Source organism: Protopterus annectens, chromosome 7.part0, assembly GCF_019279795.1.
Source record: "Protopterus annectens isolate FY-2018-M chromosome 7.part0, PAN1.0, whole genome shotgun sequence".
Taxonomy (NCBI): domain Eukaryota; kingdom Metazoa; phylum Chordata; order Ceratodontiformes; family Protopteridae; genus Protopterus; species Protopterus annectens.
In genome coordinates this window covers 141,136,077-141,155,584 of record NC_056739.1, presented here as the reverse complement: position 1 = coordinate 141,155,584, position 19,508 = coordinate 141,136,077, and the positions used below count along the sequence as shown (strand labels likewise).

Sequence of the window (19,508 nt, the reverse complement as noted above, 5' to 3'; positions counted from 1 at the left end):
AGAATGCAGGAGGCCATAAACCCCAAGGCTAGCAGTATTTATCTTGCAGATAGCAGGGTTTTTGTGGCCACTTGTTTGAAGTAAGTTACCAAATGAATTTGCTTCCCTGGCATGAGGAAAGCCATCTGGGCAGTTGTATTCAAGCTTGCACCCCGGAATGTAATCTGTTGACAGGGTACCAGTTGTGATTTCTTTTCGTTTATGGTGTACCCCAGACAAGTTAGAACCGTTTTTACAAACACCAGATGATTTAACAGTATGCCCTGGTTTTTGCCTGAATTAGACAATCGTCTAGGTATGGACATATCTGAATATTTCTTTGCCTGCAAAATGCAATCACTGGAGCTAGGCACTTTGTGAATACCCTGGGTGCAGTAGACAAGCCAAAGGGCAGTGCAGAGAACTGGTAATGTAAGTAGCCTGCTTTGAAGTGAAGGTATCTTCTGCAAGATTCCCTGACTGGGATGTGCAGGCATGCCTCTTTTAAATCTAGAGTTGCCAACCAGGCATCTTTGCCTAGCATAGGAAGTAACTGGTGAAAAGTCAGCATCTTGAATTTTGGAATCTCCAGAAAGGTGTTTATAGTAGACAAGTCCAGGATTGGATGCCATGATTTGTCTTTTCTTGGTACCAGAAAAAGCCTGGAATAGAAACCTTGTCCCTTTTCCTCTTCTGGTACCAGTTGAATAGCCCCCATGCTTAAGAGAGAAAGTACTTGTTTTTGAGCCTCTGCCCACTGTTTTGGGGCAGGTCTGGCCACCCGTTTGGTGTTGGCAACGTGTGGAAATTAAATCTGTATCCCTGGGACACTACATTTAAAACCCATTTGTCCTGGGTTATGAGTTCCCAGTTCTTTGCATGAAGAGCAATCTTTCCCCCGAAAAGGGGCGGTTAAAAGATAAGTGCTTGGGAAATTTAAAAGGAAGTAATTGAGACTGTTTACCATAGAGGGGGTCTTGCTATTTCCAGATTTGGAAGAGGAGGCCTCCCACTGCTTAGTTCTGAGAGTCCCCTGGGATTGAAATCTGGGGCCTTTTGCTGTGTCTGGGTTTGGCTTGAGAGGATCTGGAAGGGGCTGGAAAGGACCAATTCTTAGTAGGCCAGTGCCTACTAAATCTTGGAGGTTGCACTTGTAAAAAATCTTTAGCAGTTTGCATAGATTTAGCTTTATCTTCCATCTTTTTAAGAACTTCTTCAGCCTTATTTCCAAACAGGTAGTCCTGATTTAAAGGAATATCCAACAATTTAGCATTAACATGATCAGGCAAAGATTGCTCCTTAAGCCAAGCATGCCTCCTAAGCACAGACCCAGTAACAGCAGCCCTGCAAGAGGCCTCTAAAGAATCAAAACCACATTGCAAAGTATGTTTTCCAACTTGTTCAGCAGAATGCATTAAATCCTGTAAATCTTTATTTTCCACACACAGTCAGGAATCAAGATCATTTTCTGTTTAAGCAGTCCAATAATATGCTGTTGATATTTTCACATATGAAATTGGCAGTTTAAAGCTCAGATTGCCAAGGTTGTAAGTATAAACCTTTTTACCCCATCTATCCAGCGCCCTGAAGTCTCTATCAGAAGGGGTAGGATTTTTAGCAGTAGAAGCCTTAATACCCTTGGGTGCCTGAGAAATGGTTTCTGGATCTGCAACAGGACTTTTGAAAAGGAACTTGTGGAACTCAGGAACCCTGTAGTATCTGTCAGGTTTACTAGGAGCCAGAGGCAGGTAATCAGGGGCCAAACTGGACTCCGAGAACACATCGACAATGTCTAGTACAGGAGGTATAGCCAAAGGCCTATGCTGAGGTAGAAGAAGGAAATTCCTAAGCCTCTTTTTTGAATCAGAAAATTCCTGGCTTTCCCAGTGGAAATGCTCCCTTAGAGTGTGTAAGGTTTCCCCAAAAGAAAAATCCTCAGGAGGAGAAGCAGAGGGAATGGAATCCTCTGCATCAGAATCCTCATAGGTAGGTATGGACAAATCCAGGTCATTAGAAGAGTCAGAAGAAACAGAATCCTGATCAAGAAGATTCATAATCAAGCTCAGGCCTAGGCCTCTTAGAGGGGGGGGGGGGGTTGACTACCCCTGATTAAAGTAATTAGATCTTCAGCCATTTTTATCATTTGTTTTTTAGGCATAGGGGCCTGAACATGTGGCCTGGGCATCGTTTTTTTAGACTTGGATCGAGATTTAGGCCTTAGTAATGAAGGCGGCATCAAATTAATATGCAAGTCTGTAGGCCTGAATACACCCTCAGAAGCCAGTGCCTGCACAGCGTCTTCGGACCCATCCAAGGTAGAGACATCCACGGGTTCCATAGGTGAAGCATCTCGCGGCATACTGGACTCCGAATGAGTCTCAGCAGAGGCCTGCGAATCAGAAGTAGCGGTTATCAGGGGCTGCGAAAGTGCCTCACTGAGTACCCGTGAACTGGCGACTGGCTAAGGAGAAGCATCGTCTGCAGTTTTGGACCTTGGCGGCCTGTCTCTGTCTTTATCTTTGCATTTTTTCGGAATCCCATTAGTCGGATGGCTAACTGACGACATTTCTGGATAATTAAACCGAGAACCAAAATATTTAGAGGCAAAAATATATCAACGACGGATAGTGCGCTGATTAAATAAAGCACAAAACCGACAGCAAGCTACGTCGTGGTCAGGGCCTAGGCAAGGAATACAGTATGAATGAAAATCTTTATGAGGTATTTGCTTTCCACAAGTAATGCAATTATTAACTTTTACTAACATCGGTAATGAGCAAGAAAAAGTTTCCCCAACGTGGTACTTAGCTTTAAGTTGAAGACTTCGGTTCTGAAACTTGAAAACGACAATTTCAAGAGTCGGCCGACCGGCACTTGCGAACTGCTTCTACTTCGGGCACCGCGCGGCAAGAAAGACTGATGTAATGATGTCGGCTGCATGTTTTATACCCCTGAAGACCTGACGTCATGGAAGAAGGGACAGCAACCGACGCAGGACCTAAGACTTTGTTAATCAGGCTGACTGAGGGCAACCTGCCAGCAGATTACCTAAATGTAATGACTGCAAAAGTGAAACACGAAGAACATCATATAGTTCTTTTTACATTTGTAAAACAAGCCTGTAGATTACATTAATATTTACAATGACATAGAATCATTTACAAAATTCTATCTAGCTAGGATGGCAGCCTTCACATGTAGACTTTCTTTTTTTCATTTATATGGGCTGTAGACCAAACCCAGTAAAACGATGAGTTTTATATGTAAATAAAGGAGGAGTTTAAGAGTTAATTAACTCAGTGGTATATGCTGCGTCATTAAATTTGTACTAAGTGTTAAAGTGGATAAATGAAAAAGATGAGACATTAGTAGTAAAACTGTATAAATATAAGTATGATAAATTTTGGGGCATGGCATAAACATTAAAAGAGAAAAATACTGTATAAATGAAATAAAATGTTACCAAGAAAAATGTTTTTGTGGAAAATAAAAATTGATGATATAGAAAAAGAAAAGTATGGTATAAGAATGCAATGACACTTCACATACTATCACATTCATAACTAATGCAGAGAGTATGTGACTTGTTGGACATCCCTGTCCACCACTCTATTTACTTCTTTGCTTAACCAGCCATTTGCAAGTATTTTTCCTTTATATTATTACTATATGCTGACATACATAATGTACTATTGTAAGAGCATTGAAAATCTAACAGATGAAAAATTAAAGCTATAAAAATAGGAAGCAAATGGGGTAATCAGAAAGTAAAACGTCTTTTTTTTTTTTTTTTTTTTTTTTTTTTGTGGAGACTGGTAATAGATAAATTGCCAGTAAAAGGAAATATACCAAATAAAAAGAAAAGTGACAGAATATGTTTACTTTGACAAGAAGAAACAAAGGAACATGTTTTTGAAATGTAAAAGAGTAAAAACATTATGGGGAAGGCTATGTAAACGCATCTATATCACGTTATCGAAATCTTACTACATCGAATCACTAAAGGTCGACCTCTAGTGATCGATGTAGTAAAACATTGAATAACATTTAAAAAAAAAAAAAACAAACTAAAATAAAAACTAACTAGCGTAGGCAGTTACCACACCCCCCTACTTAAATATTCCAACTCCGAGACCACACTACATTGAGGTTAACAGAAATCTCCCCCTACAGAGACTTCCGTTTACCTGCACGATGTTCTGCGCTTTCGATGTTGTGGTGCCGACAATATCAGCTTTGATATTGTCGGCTTTCGACATCGTGAAGTAGACCCTATGTAAACAAGATATTTTTGAAGATTAAAAAAAGTGGATAAAATAAACATGGGATACAATTAAATATGAATATTATAATAATGAAAGTAAAGAATATGTTAAAAGAATAGATAAAAAGTTATTTTATGTTATATCTGTTATAAGGAATGAAAGAATAAATAAAATTATATTTAATGGTAAATGGATTTTAGCAAGAATATGAAGTAAAATCAGATGGTGGTTATAGAAAAAGGAGTGAGGGTCTGAGGGTCTAATAGAGATGAAAATTTAGTATGATTATAAAGAAAATTATATGTATAAACAGATTTTTATATTTATATATTTTTACATATGTAAAGATTTGTAAATATGTAAATAAGAATTATCTTTGCATATAAATAAAGGACCCCTACTTTTTTCGATGGGTCCTGTGGGATCTTTAATATCCACCTAAGTTACCACCAATTCAAGCAGATGGGATCTCGGTCTAATGTCTCATCTGAAGGACGGCACACTCCGGAATGCAGCACCCTTCTTATGTTGCACTATAGTGTCAGCAATCCAAACACCTGAAGTGGGGATAAGAACCCACAGCTTCTGGTCTTCCACCAGCAAAGGTAAGTGCGCTACCTGTTGGGTAACTGACAACCTCAACACGGATATAAATAGGACGTGCTGGAGGGACAGATTCATCACCCAGAGACTCCCTACACTATGGAACAGAATCCCAGTCCATGTGAGGCAGAGCCCCTCACTGACTCTGTTCAAGAGAAATCTTGATGAGTGGATGGGAGATCGTAGGTTTACCCCGGGAATCATCTCTGTATCACTGCTGGACAGAGGCACAGCAAACTAATGGGTATAGTATTCTCATCCTAAGGGGTGGTGAAAGCCACACACACACTGGCTAGGCTTATAAATGCCCTAGGGCAGATAGCCTAGTATGAACCTATGAACCTATACATACACACAGTTTATATATCTGTATGGGTGTATACACATACATCTAGATGTGTGTGTGTGTGTGTGTGTGTGTGTGTGTGTGTGTGTGTGTGTGTGTGTATATGAAAAACATATCAGAGACAAACGTCTACCATTTCTACTTTGACAATTATTTCAGAAACTAGCATCCAGTAATAATCATACTTACTGGTTAATGGTGGAGGCACTGGGGTCTGGATCTGGTACACTGGCTGCGCAAAAGGTTTGATGCTAAAACAGAAAAGCACAATATCATCTCTAAAATTCAGGAGAAAATCTTTTAAACTCAACATAATTTGCCTTTAGTCAGGGTAACATTGTCCTGATACTGCATGCCAGCCAATTAACTAAACTATTGACAATCTTTAATTGCATACAGAGATTTATGTTTTTTAACTCAGTCATTTTAGAAACACATTTACAAGTCAAAATACTCCACTTACGTGACTAATTTCTAATTTTAAATAATTCCAGGAAAGAAAGTAAAGCATGGAGTGTTTAAGAAAACTGATTCCATCTCAATTAGGGGGTTCAACAAAGAGATTCCAGTTCATGTAAGGTACAGCTTTTGTCAGAAATGAATAACTTTTCTCACTTCAACACAGCTTTCTCATAACTGAGCAGGGTAATGTGATGTGTCACTTGAGGTGTTCATTTATGCTTTCACGCAAATGACAAACTGATAAGACCACATCAGGGGTACTACAGTACTTATCTGAAGAATGACACGGAGTCAGCAGGTGGGGGGGGGGGGCAGTCACCATGGATGCAACGTGTTAGGGGGCATGACTGGCCGAAGCTGATCTGTACTCAGTATAACAGTGACAGTTTGCACTGAAGCACTTTATTGCTCCATCTGGGAGCCCATCATAGGTTCATAGGTAGATACTAGGCTATCTGCCCTAGGGCATTTATAAGCCTAGCCAGAGTGTATTTGGCTTCCGCCTCCCTATTAGATTAGCCTACTGTGCCTCTGTAAAGTAGGTCACAGAAGGTACCCTTTAAAATTAGTTTACTGTGCCTCTGTCTAGCAGGGACACAGAAGAGATCCCAGGGGTGAATTTGCGATTTCCCATCCACGCGTCCAGATTTCGCTTGAAGAGGGTCAGCAAGGGGCTATATCTAACATGAATTGGGATTCTATTCCAGAGTGAGGGGAGCCTCTGGGAAATGAATCTGTCCCTCCAGCATGTTCTATTTATTTTTGTGCTGAGGGTTAAGTCCCTGGAGCGTGTAGTTCTAAGGGACTTGGATTTTTTGAGGTGGAGCATGTCCATTAATTGTGGGCTTGACATGGCTTTGTACGTCAGGCATAGATCGCCTCTGAGTAGGCGGTAAGCAACTGAGTAGAGCTGGAATTTCTTTAGTTGAGCTGCATAGGACATCTGTTTGTAGCCCATGATCCTCTTGGTGAGGTACTTTTGGGGTCTCTCCAGTTGCTGCAGGTGTCGGGTAAGGTACATCCCAAAAGGGGCATTGTATTCAATTATGGGCCTGATGAGTAGAGGGGCACAATGACCTCTCGATCTAGATGCGAACCCTTTCATGATAAGGTGGGCTATATAGAAGGTCTTTCTAACCACTTTGGCAAAGTGATTATCAAAGGAGAGATTACTATCTACGTTGATTCCCAAATCTCTAATTACTTCTTCCGTACTTAATGGATTACCATCTATGTGGTAATTTGTGGGCACCTTGTTTTTCTCAAAGGGGATGACTATGCACTTTTTAGCATTTAGCTTGAGGCCGTGGCTCTGGCACCAAGCATCCGTCTCTGTGAGACCCTTTTGGAGGATGCTTGTGTCAGCTGGAGTCTCGATTATGGCCCCCATTTTGCAGTCATCTGCGAACTTTGTCAGCCATAATCCCCCTGTGTTAGCCTGAACCTCAGAGAAGTATATACCGAACAAGAGAGGTCCCAGAACTGAGCCCTGTGGGATGCCACTTGTAACTGGTTTGGATTTGGACATGGCACCTGTGATTCTGACCATGTGGGTTCTATCCCTGAGCCAGTCTGCAACCCATCTTGGGATATAGGGGTTGATATTTAAGCTGGTAAGCTTATTTATGATGCACGAGTGGGGTATTGTGTCGAAGGCTTTTGCGAGGTCCAGGTAGGCTGTGTGGACTACCTTACCCTCATCTATGGCTTTGGTAACTGTTTCAAAGAAATCAACTAGGTTTAAGAGGCAAGATCTGCCCTTAACAAAGCCGAATTGGGTAGGGTCCAGTGTCTGGAGGCTCCCAATGTCTTTGTTTATGAGTTCCATGATAACATGCTCCATAGCTTTACAGACCAGACTAGTCATGCTTATGGGGCGATAGTTCTCAGGGTCCGTTGTGGCACCACCTTTGTGGAGTGGGATCACTGTAGCTGTATGCCATTCTTTGGGTACATATCCTGTAGTAAGGCTAAGTATGAACAGTGACTTAATGTGAGGGTTCAGTTCTTCTTGGAGCTCGTGTAAGACACAGCCTGGGACACCGTCCGGTCCCATAGATGCTGTGCTTTGTGCTTTGGAGAGGGCAGCTTTCACCTGTGCATCTGTGATGTTAGGGAGGTTACATTCAGTTGGGATAGGCATTTGCTCCTTTGGGGGGAAGGGGGGGAGAAGTTTGCACTGAATCTGTCTGCCAGGATGTTGGCTGTGTCTGTAGGTTTGGTATATTTTGTACCGTTATGCAACAATTCAGAGCATATCTGGGAGTTTCCACCCATATTCCTGACATAACTAAAGAAGGCCTTGTGATTATCTTTAGTGTCTAGGGCAATTTTTCTTTCGAAACTGGCCTTTGATGATTTTATGAGGGATCGAAGTTTCTTGCTAATACTGATCAGAGATGCCTTCCCTTTCTGGGATTTTGCTCTGTCATGTATAGCTTATTTATGGCCAGGGTCCACCAGACAGGTCTCCTGTTTTTGGAGGAGTGAGTCTTGGTTTTATTTGGGATAGCACAATCCATGCATTCCCGCAGGTGCTCATAGGATGCATTTGTAAAGGATTCTGCGGATTGGGCTGTATTATCTTCTGGCTCGGGGGCTTTGAAGGATTCCACCTCAATCTTGAGAAGTGCAAAGTTGGCTTTTGAGAAATTCTTTATAGTGATTTCCTTGGCTGGGGGTGGGGAGGGGATATGGATGTCCAGGGAAATTTGTTTATGGTCTGATCTTACCAATGAGGGGTTTACCTCTGGTGTGGAACATAGAGTCCCCATGTTGGTGATGACCAGGTCCAATATGTTGTTCCCTCTTGTGGGAGTGGTGACCAGTTGTTCCATCGCGTTAGAGTTCATAAATTCAAGGAACCGTTGGGCGAGGGTGTTTGGGCTTGAGTAGTTTTCCCAGTCAATGTTTGGGTAGTTGAAGTCACCCAATAACATAGTGTTTGGAGAGACCTTCACATTCTCCAGTTTTCTCAGGAATGCCAAGTAGGGTTCCTGTAATACGGAGGGTGTTCTGTAGCAGGCTACAAACTGAAAGGCAGTTTTGCCTGCTGTTAGTTGCACATGGATGGTTTCTGATGCTTTGTGCAGTGCCACTAACCTGGAGGTGTAGGTATCTTTGATGAATATAGATACTCCCCCTCCTTTTGTGCTTCGGTCCGAGTTTTAGGGCCGAAACGCATGGTATGAGTTATAACCTGGTAGTGCTGGGGTGCTCTCAGGAGCCTTGAACTAGGTTTCTGTTACTGCACAGACATGGATTTTCTCCATACTGAGGAGAGCCTCGAGTGAGTGCATCTTGAGGTTTAGACTTCTGGCATTGAGTAGCATTACCTTTAGTTTTTTTATCCTTGGGTTGTCTATGGAGGTGGGTTTGTCCTTTGAGCCTTGCCTAAAAAAGGCACTATGGGGGTGGCAAGAGCTTTGGCCAGTATACGAAAGCCTAAGGGTGACAGGTGCAAGCCGTCCCTAGCGAAGCAACGTGGCTTGTCGACCATGTCATCCCAGGCTGACAGACACTGGATCCCCTTTGAATGACACCAATACTTTAGCCAATTGTTGAAACTGATCATTTTGTCTTTATACTGTGGCATCATTCTTGGTGAGGGCAAGATGCTACTCAAGGTCAGGGTTATACCAGCCTGGGCTACATGATCAGAGAGCTCCTCTATGTCTCTTTCCATGTAGTCCAGGGAGGTACGTCTCAGGTCATTCACACCAGCATGGACAATAACGGAATCATACTTGTACTTGCTTTGGAGTGACCTGAGTGCTTGCGTTATGTGGCGGATCCTGGCACCCGACAGGCAGCTTACAGTGACCTTTTCCTTGTTCAGTCTGGTGAGCGGGACGTCAGTGTGCCAGACAACAGAGTCCCCTATAACAAGTGCATTTGGTGTGTTGTTTGGCCTTAAGGGCTGTGACTGTGAGGCACACTGATTTTGTGAGATATCTGATTCGTGGGTATTGTTGAGGGGTGGCTGTTGCTTGGATATCTACTTAGGAGGTCTTTGCTGTTTAGGCAGATTTTTATTTAGAGCCTCCGAGTATGTTTTTGTGTGTTTATGTGTTGGGTATGCAGATGCAATGGGTCTGTGTGAGACTGGATTTGTGGTGCAGGTGGTTACCTTTTCCTCCTGACCAACTGTGCCAGTCTTGGGTTGAGAGAGCTCTGCCTCCAGTTTTGCTGTGTAACTGCATCTCTCACATGTATTAGAGTTTGTTGGAAGGAGGAGAGGGTTGTCTGTGTACATAAGGCAATTGTAACATTGCCTCAAAATTCCCAGATTCACCAGCTGGACTGGAGAGTAACCCTGAAACTGACCCTTGGACATACCAGATTAGTATAGGGAACTGTTTTTTTTACTGATCAGATTAGGGAAGGGAACTGATTTTTCACTTGATCAGGAAGGACCAATCGGGAGCTTAATACTTATGAGAAGTCAAGGAGGGTGTAGTGCTTTAGTTACTTAGTGTTTCCTTATAAGAGCTGAGCAAGTGCAGGGCTTTAGAAAGAGAATAGAGTGATTTTTGAACAGTTCTAAGGGAAAAAGTGAAGAGCAGACTTTGTGGAACCTGGAATAGTTTAAACCTGTTTAGGCGGCGCTGCCCGACGCTGCTCGGTGCGCAAAACCGCGCAAAAAGAGAGTTGTAGGGTTTTAAGAGAGAGATCAAGGAGTTTAGAATTGACCCAAAATGGCCAATAAAACTACAGCTTCTAGGTAGTAACCACTCCTACAGGGACATACAGGCTGTTCAGTGTTAACCACTCCCACTGGTGAACACAGAGACTTCCCTTTAGCCCAAGCAAGGACTAGCCTTCTAGAAACTTCCAAACAGTTCAGAACAGCAAATCTGTAACTGAACTTTCTTAACTTTCAGAAAGTGGGAAAAAAGCAAGATTTTTTTTTTTCTTTTTTGTTGTAGTTTAAAGGTAGTAGAGATACACAAGCAACAAAATATTCACAACAGTGCAATAAATGACCCCACACTTGAGTGCTAGGCCAAAATCAGGTAAAATGCAGTTTTTAGAGAAAAAAACAATTTTAAATTAAGTGCAACACAGGAAATGCAGTAAACAGGCTCTAGATGTGTTCCAAGTACTGTTACTGTTACAGATATAAACTTTAGCAAGCCGGAAAATGCCAAAAAGTAGGCATCAAAGCAGTAAAAAGTACAGTTTTGTACCTACCATAAATGTAGATGTTCGAGGATCCACATTGCTGCAGTCCTAACTATTGGGTAGTCCGCTGTCCAGTCGGCCCGAATACCAAAGTATATGGCTGACGTCGGTCAAGGCGCATTAGACTGACGTCAGTACGTCAGGGTACTAATGCGCATGACCGACGTCATATCCTCAGTCTTTTCTTGCCCCAGATGTCAGAAGACCCTAAAAAGACAAGGCCAATACCAAAAACTGCAAACATACCTGCACCAAAAATATGTACAATATATACAAAAGTACCAGAATATAACCTCACCTACACAACCACCCCTAAACACAGAGGGGAAGGAGGGAGGGTAAATTGGACTGCAGCAATGTGGATCCTCGAACATCTACATTTATGGTAGGTACAAAACTGTACTATGTTCTTCATTCCACATTGCTGCAGTCCTAACTATTGGGTAGAATCCCAAAGCAGAGGTAAGGGAGGCTGGCAAATCATAAGGAAATAGGAGCTGACAACATGCCTTGCAAAATAGCTGTGGCAAAACCAGCCCTAGACTTAGAGTAGAGAGGAAGGTGATAATGCTTAGAGAAAGTATGCACTGAACTCCAAGTAGCTGCCTCCAAAATATCCTTAGTTGCCACCCCCCTTAGAAATGCAGTTGAAGTGGCAGTAGCCCTAGTGGAATGAGGCCTAATCCCAGCTGGAATCTCCTTGCCATGATGGGAATAACAAAATGCAATGCAAAATCCAATCTACCTAGAAATAGTTTGTTTTGACACAGGCTTGCCCTGTGAACTCAAAGCAAAAGAAACAAACAACTGCTGAGACTGCCTAAAATCCTCATCAGAATCAGAATAAGGAGGATACTCCTGCAAGTCTTCAGCCGAAGACTCAGAAGCCTCCGAACATTGCTCAAAACTCTCAAACTCAGGTTCCACCCTAGGCCTCTTATCAGGAGGGGGCATAGAACCTCTAATCATAGTAATCAAATCCTCTGCCATTTTTAGCATATGCTTCTTAGGCAAAGACCCTGAAACACTCGGAGAAACCCCCACTGAAGCTAAACTAGGCCTGCCTCTTAAGGAAGCCTTGGAAACAGAAGGGGAGGCCCTAACCACCTTAGGAAGAGAGGGAAGAACAGCCACCTGAGAAGCCCCTTCAGCCTGGCCTACTTCCTGAGAGGACACATCCTGTAACAGTAAAGTCTCTCCCTGAGACTCCAAAGAAACTCCTGGCAAAACCTCCGGCTCCACTGAGCCTTCTAAAGAACCGGCGTCCGGGACTGTCGGTTCCTCCACTCTAGGCTTTGCTGCTTTATCCTTGCGCTTTTGGCGAAGCGGGCCGGAGCATCCGGCGGCATTTTATAATTACAACGCTTCCCAAAACTAACCTGGCACAGTCTAACCTTCTCTTAATAGTGCGTTTGTTAAATCTAGCACAAGAGCGGCATCCAACAACGCGTGCTCAGGCCCTAAACAAGGTATACACAAAGTATGGTAATCCCTATGAGGTATCTGTTTCCCACAAGAAATACAGTTATTCACTTTTTCTGACATCCGGTTAAATACTGAGGCAAGAAAAACCAAAATATTCCCAACGGGTACTTAGCCAACTTTGATTCGGTCTGAAACTCTGACTTCAGAAACTTTCAGAACGCCAACCTGCACTCGCAAAACTGCTTCTGCATCGGACCATGCGGCAAAAAAGACTGAGGATATGACGTCGGTCATGCGCATTAGTACCCTGACGTACTGACGTCAGTCTAATGCGCCTTGACTGACGTCAGCCATATACTTTGGTATTCGGGCCGACTGGACAGCGGACTACCCAATAGTTAGGACTGCAGCAATGTGGAATGAAGAACATCTTAACAAAAAAATCTGAAGAAAATACTTAAAATCACAAAAGTGGCTCCTTTTCTTCTCTCAGCGTTTTCTCCCCTTGGTAGGTGCTTCAGCAACAACTAACAAGCCTGAAAAGACAAGCAGTTTGCAGCACTTTAAATAGATACAAGAGCTTTTTTTTTCCTCATCAAGTTGGAAGAACTTTTTAGCCTGGGGGTGCAGACTGGAGAACAGCTGCAAGTGCCAAAATAGCTCGTTACACTTCTGGGGTGGAGAATGTTAAAATAATGTCTAGAGGGGTGGGAAAAATATAGAACATGAACAAATGGTAATCATTAAATGGAACTAGTCTGAAAAAATGGAAGAGTGTGGATATAAACTGGTTTCAAAGAATCAAGAAAGGGGGAACGTAGACTGTAAGAGGAAGGACAGGGGCCAAAACTGTCTTACAGAAAGAACCAGATTTAGGACTGAGCTGAGAAAAACTTTTTCAGAAAATGTGACTGATCTGCAGAATTTCATCCTCCATGCATGTTATGGTGTACAGCAGCAAGGAGGCAGACAAGAGGGTTCAAATACAATGGGGGGGGGGGGCAACAAACGGTGGGACAAGCTAGACAGCTTCTTTCACTGCTAATAACCTATGTTTACAATTTAATTACAAAGCACCATTTCTCTCTGAAAACTTAGAAGATAGCATACAGTCAGAGAACAGGATGGCTAGTAGTGAAGGTGATGTGTGTGTGTGTGTGTGTGTGTGTGTGTGTGTGTGTGTGTGTGTGTGTGTGTGTGTGTGTGTGTGTGTGTGTGTGTGTGTGTGTGTAAAAAGTCAATTCATTCATTCATTCTTTTGATCTCTTGAGCTTGAACTTCCACCTGAGACAGAGGTGACTCAAAGAAGATGTATGAAGCCAAAGACTGGGCTAAAATGGAAGGAAACAGTATTCTACAGTCATCTCTTCTTTGCTGGGAGGTAGGCAGACAGCTGGGTGTGGCACAGCTGCCCAAGACACCAGTGGACAAAGGAACCTATGCAGATTCGAAAGAAGGCATTAAGACAAAGTCAAGCATGTTGTAACTGGTTATGTTCAAACTGAACTCAACAAAAGAACAACTCTTCCATCAGGCAGGCCAGTGACATTGCACCATGGGCTGTACATCCTTCTGGACAAAGCCTTAAGTCAATGATCAGACCTGCATCTTCGGGAGTCATGCTGGTTGGACTGGATGGCTAAGATGGCTTCTAATCTAATGTAGCTGAACTGAAGGAGAAGAGAGAGACTGCTGGACACACAAGCCTTGGAACACAAAAATCACCTATCAACAGAGGGTAGGTCAAAGCATAGATACTTACTCCTCAGAAGGTCCAGGTTGTCCTGGGAGAGGAGCTGTCCAAAACTGCAAATACAAAAAGGCAAAATCAGTTTATCTGTCACATTACAAGTGAACACAAAAAAATCAAACTTTCTAAGACAATCTTTCAAACAGGCAGCCTCTCATTTAAAAATGGTAAGCTAGGAAACATGCTAGTCATGTGACTTTCCCGCTGTGACATGCAGACTGTGGGTAACAGTGGGATCCCACTTTCCTACGCATCTGCACCAGCACTTGAATACAGCTCATTTTAGGTACTTACAAGCCCCACAACTAGCTACCACAGATCACAGTTTCAACTCTTTTCCGGGTCGGACTGAGCCCATTCTGGAGTCATCGGCACCTTCCCATGAGCCTGTTACCTATAAACTGCAGGTGGGACACTTAGCATACTCAGTGACGGTTTCCAAACATTAGCTCTCTTGCAAAGTAGAGAATTCCATCACAACACACAATGTAATAAAGGATATTCCCCCTCCTTGTAATGTTCTATGGGGAAAAAGGGAGAGCAAGAATCCACAGCTGCCACGGACAACTAAGTACTAAATTGGTCTGCTGCTCACCACTCAAGAAAACTACTTCAAATCAAGAGGCTCTTATTATGCACAAATCAAGACGCTGTTGTTATGCAATGTTATCTACAGCTGTATCAGCACCAGGTGCCAATTACCATCCCTGTATCCTCTACAGGTTAGCACTCGTAACAACACCAAACTGTTGCTCATCTTACATGTAGAGAAAGTCAGCAAGGAAAGGCACAAGGAGTCAGGCATTACGTTCATTCATGAGCAAAACAATGCAAACAGCAGAGTACAATATTACAACACAAACAATACAAGGTAGTGCTAACTGGCAATACAGTGTGAATAATACACCACATGACGAAAGAACAGTGTTCTGTCCCACAAAGCATACAGTACAACAGTTTACCAATATAAGAACAGTGTTCTGTCACACAATGCATACAGTACGACAGCATCAGTTTACAACTACAAGAACAGTGTTCTGTCACACAATGCATAAGGTACAACAGTACCAGTTTACCACTACAAGAACAGTACAGTATGACAGCATCAGTTTACCACAAGAACAGTATTCTGTCACACAATGCATGCAGTACAACAGTACCAGTTTACCACTACAAGAACAGTGTTCTGTCACACAATGCATACAGTACGACAGCATCAGTTTACCACTAAAAGAACTGTGTTCTGTCACACAATGCATACAGTACAACAGTAACAGTTTACCACTACAAGAACAGTGTTCTGTCACACAATGCATACAGTACGACAGCATCAGTTTACCACAAGAACAGTGTTCTGTCACACAATGCATGCAGTACAACAGTACCAGTTTACCACTACAAGAACAATGTTCTGTCACACAATGCATACAGTACAACAGTACCAGTTTACCACTACAAGAACAGTGTTCTGTCACATAATGCATACAGTATGACAGCATCAGTTTACCACTACAAGAACAGTGTTCTGTCACACAATGCATACAGTACAACAGTAACAGTTTACCAGTACAAGAACAGTGTTCTGTCACACAATGCATACAGTACGACAGCATCAGTTTACCACAAGAACAGTGTTCTGTCACAAAATGCATACAGTACGACAGCATCAGTTTACCACAAGAACAGTGTTCTGTCACACAATGCATAGAGTATGAAACTATCAGTTTACCAACGTAAGTACAGCTTTACGGCACTCCGCAATCAATGCACAGACAGCAATCTATAATCTTACTATTTTGCCTTACCTCAGGGAAAGAAAGTGGGATGGCATGGTGCATTTCAGCAAGCAGGGCACTGCAGTGAGATATATACATTGCCATTAGATCCAACTACCCTATGGCCATCAGCTCATCTATCTCATTGTTTTGTTGATGCCAGAGGTTCAAGGGTACCACACCAACAGGGCTCCACCACAGAAAAGGCAGATATTTCTTCAACTTGGTTCTTTTGCCAGGTCCACAAGATGGTCCTAGCACATTGGCAGTGTCAGTGAACACACTGTCAGTGGACCAACCCACAACAGCAGGATCTCTGTCTCCCAGCCTGAGTTCAGATTTGACCTAGGGTAACCAGAGTGGTGGCCAGTGACAGTGGCTCCTCTTGGGTTACATCTGGGACACCAAGCAGATCCTGGTGTTAGTGCTCAGCCTGCCTGCTGCTTCAGGTGGATGTGGACCTCTGCAGTGTCCTTCCTCAGAGATACCACACAAGGTTTGCTACGGTCACTTTCCTCTCTACTGACATTACTACTGTCCCTTAGTCAGCAAGTCTCTACATAGGGAAGGACAGACGCCTTGGCCTAATGCCTAAGGATGCAACAAACCTGGTCTGGGAGAAACAGCTGTAAACAATAAAAGAGGGAAGCTAAATTAAAAAAAAGGGCCTGTACAACCATAGAGATACACTATATAGTATGACAAATTGTGATATGAATCATATCCAGGGTATTAACACTAAAGCACAGCATGTTAGAACCATTGTGAATCACATACAATTACAGCACTTTAAAAGTGCGGCACAACAGGAACAGAATGCTTACATTACACTTCAGGATGCTGTCCAAATACAATCATTTTAACAAAGGTTAGAGCACCAACACACATCAAATAAAATTATTACAGTCTAATACAGAATAAAAGAAAAGTAAGGCATTGCAGTAACAAAACTAAACTACAGGAAAATCAAAAGTGGTAATGTAAACACTATCACTGTAAGAACAATAATTTACCAAGAGGGCAATAAACTGACACTGTATTTACAACACTGTGCTACATAAAGGCAAAAGTGTAACATAGTATATTATAAACAGTGCAGTATATGTAAGGAGTAGAATAGGAAAGCAGCACTTTAAGAATCACATTGTGTAAAACATTGCAAACAATGTAATACAATCACCACAGGACTGTGTCTGTAATATTTTACAGTACAAGAGATTCAGAAGGATATAACAGATGCACTCTTTGATTGGGTACTACTACTCTACCAAAAGGAATAGGGCATTTTTAGCAAAACTTCACATGCAAGGACATCTACTTGTCCAGCCAATGTATGCCATGATGCAATGCACCAACTACATAAGCGTGTTCATGATTAAGCCCATCAGAACACCCTCAAGCTCCACTTCTGCCTACACTGTGCTCCACTCTTTATACGTATGGCCTCACACTTACCACATGACTTGTTCCACCAGCCCTGAAACATGCCATCATTATACCTTTTTGAAGGATATCCCAGCCCAGAACACAAAAACTATTGACCAAGCTTCACTCTTTGTCCTTTTGCAAAGGTACCCCAGCCCAGAACACAAAGACTACTGACCTAGCTTCACTCTCTGTCCTCTTACAAAGGTATCTCAGCCCAGAACACAGACTACTGACCAAGCTTCAGTCTTTGTCCTCTTTGAAAGGTATCCCAGCCCAGAACACAAAGACTAGCCATACCTCTTAACTGTACAGATTTTCGTAGAATGTCCAGATTTTTATCTCATGATTTTGGCCTGTTCTTCATAAAATTGTGTTTTTTTTGACAAATCACTCAGATGACTTAAGGATTAAAGTCACTAAATAATGACATATATTTGAGTTTCAGACTTCATATCCTTCAGAAAATGCATGTTACTACAAATCCTGTTATTCTAGCAACTTTCTAAGTTTGTAAGAGCAATATTTAAAATGTGTCCCTATTTTTGGGCCTTTGACCCCCCCCCCCCCATTTTGTCAGGCTTTGTTCAGATTTCTTGAGCTAAGAGTTTGAGAGGTAAGCTACTGACCCAGCTTCACTCTTTATCCTCTTACAAATGTTTTTGATAAGTTCTTTATAAATACCTGCTTAAACACTTGAATATCCATGGGTTTCTATTCGATAGACATAATTGCTTCAGAAATGGTTTTAGCACAACCACAGCTATAATCTCAGCAAATTATATTAACTATAGCAAACTAATTGGAACACAAAATTCCGCTTGCTAAGCTCCAACAATAAAACTTGGGAAAAATGTCTTTGCCTGGTTCTATAGCTAGCTTGACAGCAGGCCCTTTCAAGTTTATTCCAAATAGATATCCACAGTGGAACACTGAAAACAGGTGTTCCCCAAGGTTCTGTTCTAGGTGTGTTACTGTTTTCACACTGAAAACAGGTGTTCCCCAAGGTTCTGTTCTAGGTGTGTTACTGTTTTCACACTGAAAACAGGTGTTCCCCAAGGTTCTGTTCTAGGTGTGTTACTGTTTTCACACTGAAAACAGGTGTTCCCCAAGGTTCTGTTCTAGGTGTGTTACTGTTTTCTCACTGAAAACAGGTGTTCCCCAAGGTTCTGTTCTAGGTGTGTTACTGTTTTCTCACTGAAAACACGTGTTCCCCAAGGTTCTGTTCTAGGTGTGTTACTGTTTTCACAATGAAAACACGTGTTCCCCAAGGTTCTGTTCTAGGTGTGTTACTGTTTTCACACTGAAAACACGTGTTCCCCAAGGTTCTGTTCTAGGTGTGTTACTGTTTTCACACTGAAAACAGGTGTTCCCAAGGTTCTGTTCTAGGTGTGTTACTGTTTTCACACTGAAAACAGGTGTTCCCCAAGGTTCTGTTCTAGGTGTGTTACTGTTTTCACACTGAAAACAGGTGTTCCCCAAGGTTCTGTTCTAGGTGTGTTACTGTTTTCACACTGAAAACAGGTGTTCCCCAAGGTTCTGTTCCAGGTGTGTTACTGTTTTCACACTGAAAACAGGTGTTCCCCAAGGTTCTGTTCCAGGTGTGTTACTGTTTTCACACTGAAAACAGGTGTTCCCCAAGGTTCTGTTCCAGGTGTGTTACTGTTTTCACACTGAAAACAGGTGTTCCCCAAGGTTCTGTTCCAGGTGTGTTACTGTTTTCTCACTGAAAACAGGTGTTCCCCAAGGTTCTGTTCCAGGTGTGTTACTGTTTTATCACTGAAAACAGGTGTTCCCCAAGGTTCTGTTCCAGGTGTGTTACTGTTTTCTCACTGAAAACAGGTGTTCCCCAAGGTTCTGTTCCAGGTGTGTTACTGTTTTGTCATTGAAAACAGGTGTTCCCCAAGGTTCTGTTCTAGGTGTGTTACTGTTTTCACACTGAAAACAGGTGTTTCCCAAGGTTCTGTTCTAGGTGTGTTACTGTTTTCACACTAAAAACAGGTGTTCCCCAAGGTTCTGTTCTAGGTGTGTTACTGTTTTCACACTGAAAACAGGTGTTCCCCAAGGTTCTGTTCTAGGTGTGTTACTGTTTTCACACTGAAAACAGGTGTTCCCCAAGGTTCTGTTCTAGGTGTGTTACTGTTTTCATACTGAAAACAGATGTTCCCCAAGGTTCTGTTCTAGGTGTGTTACTGTTTTCACACTGAAAACAGGTGTTCCCCAAGGTTCTGTTCTAGGTGTGTTACTGTTTTCTCACTGAAAACAGGTGTTCCCCAAGGTTCTGTTCTAGGTGT

At 42.4% G+C, this 19,508-nt stretch overlaps 1 protein-coding gene across 1 annotated transcript in view; it reads right to left on the bottom strand.

The window, feature by feature from the left end:
• Window positions 1–19,508, bottom strand: part of TEAD3 (TEA domain transcription factor 3) — a gene marked incomplete at its 5' end in the record, with an annotated part of 391,612 nt that overhangs the window by 225,671 nt on the left and 146,433 nt on the right. The window contains 2 exon segments of the mRNA XM_044076584.1: window positions 5,383–5,444; window positions 14,027–14,070. Of these exon segments, the coding sequence (XP_043932519.1) occupies window positions 5,383–5,444; window positions 14,027–14,070 (106 nt within the window).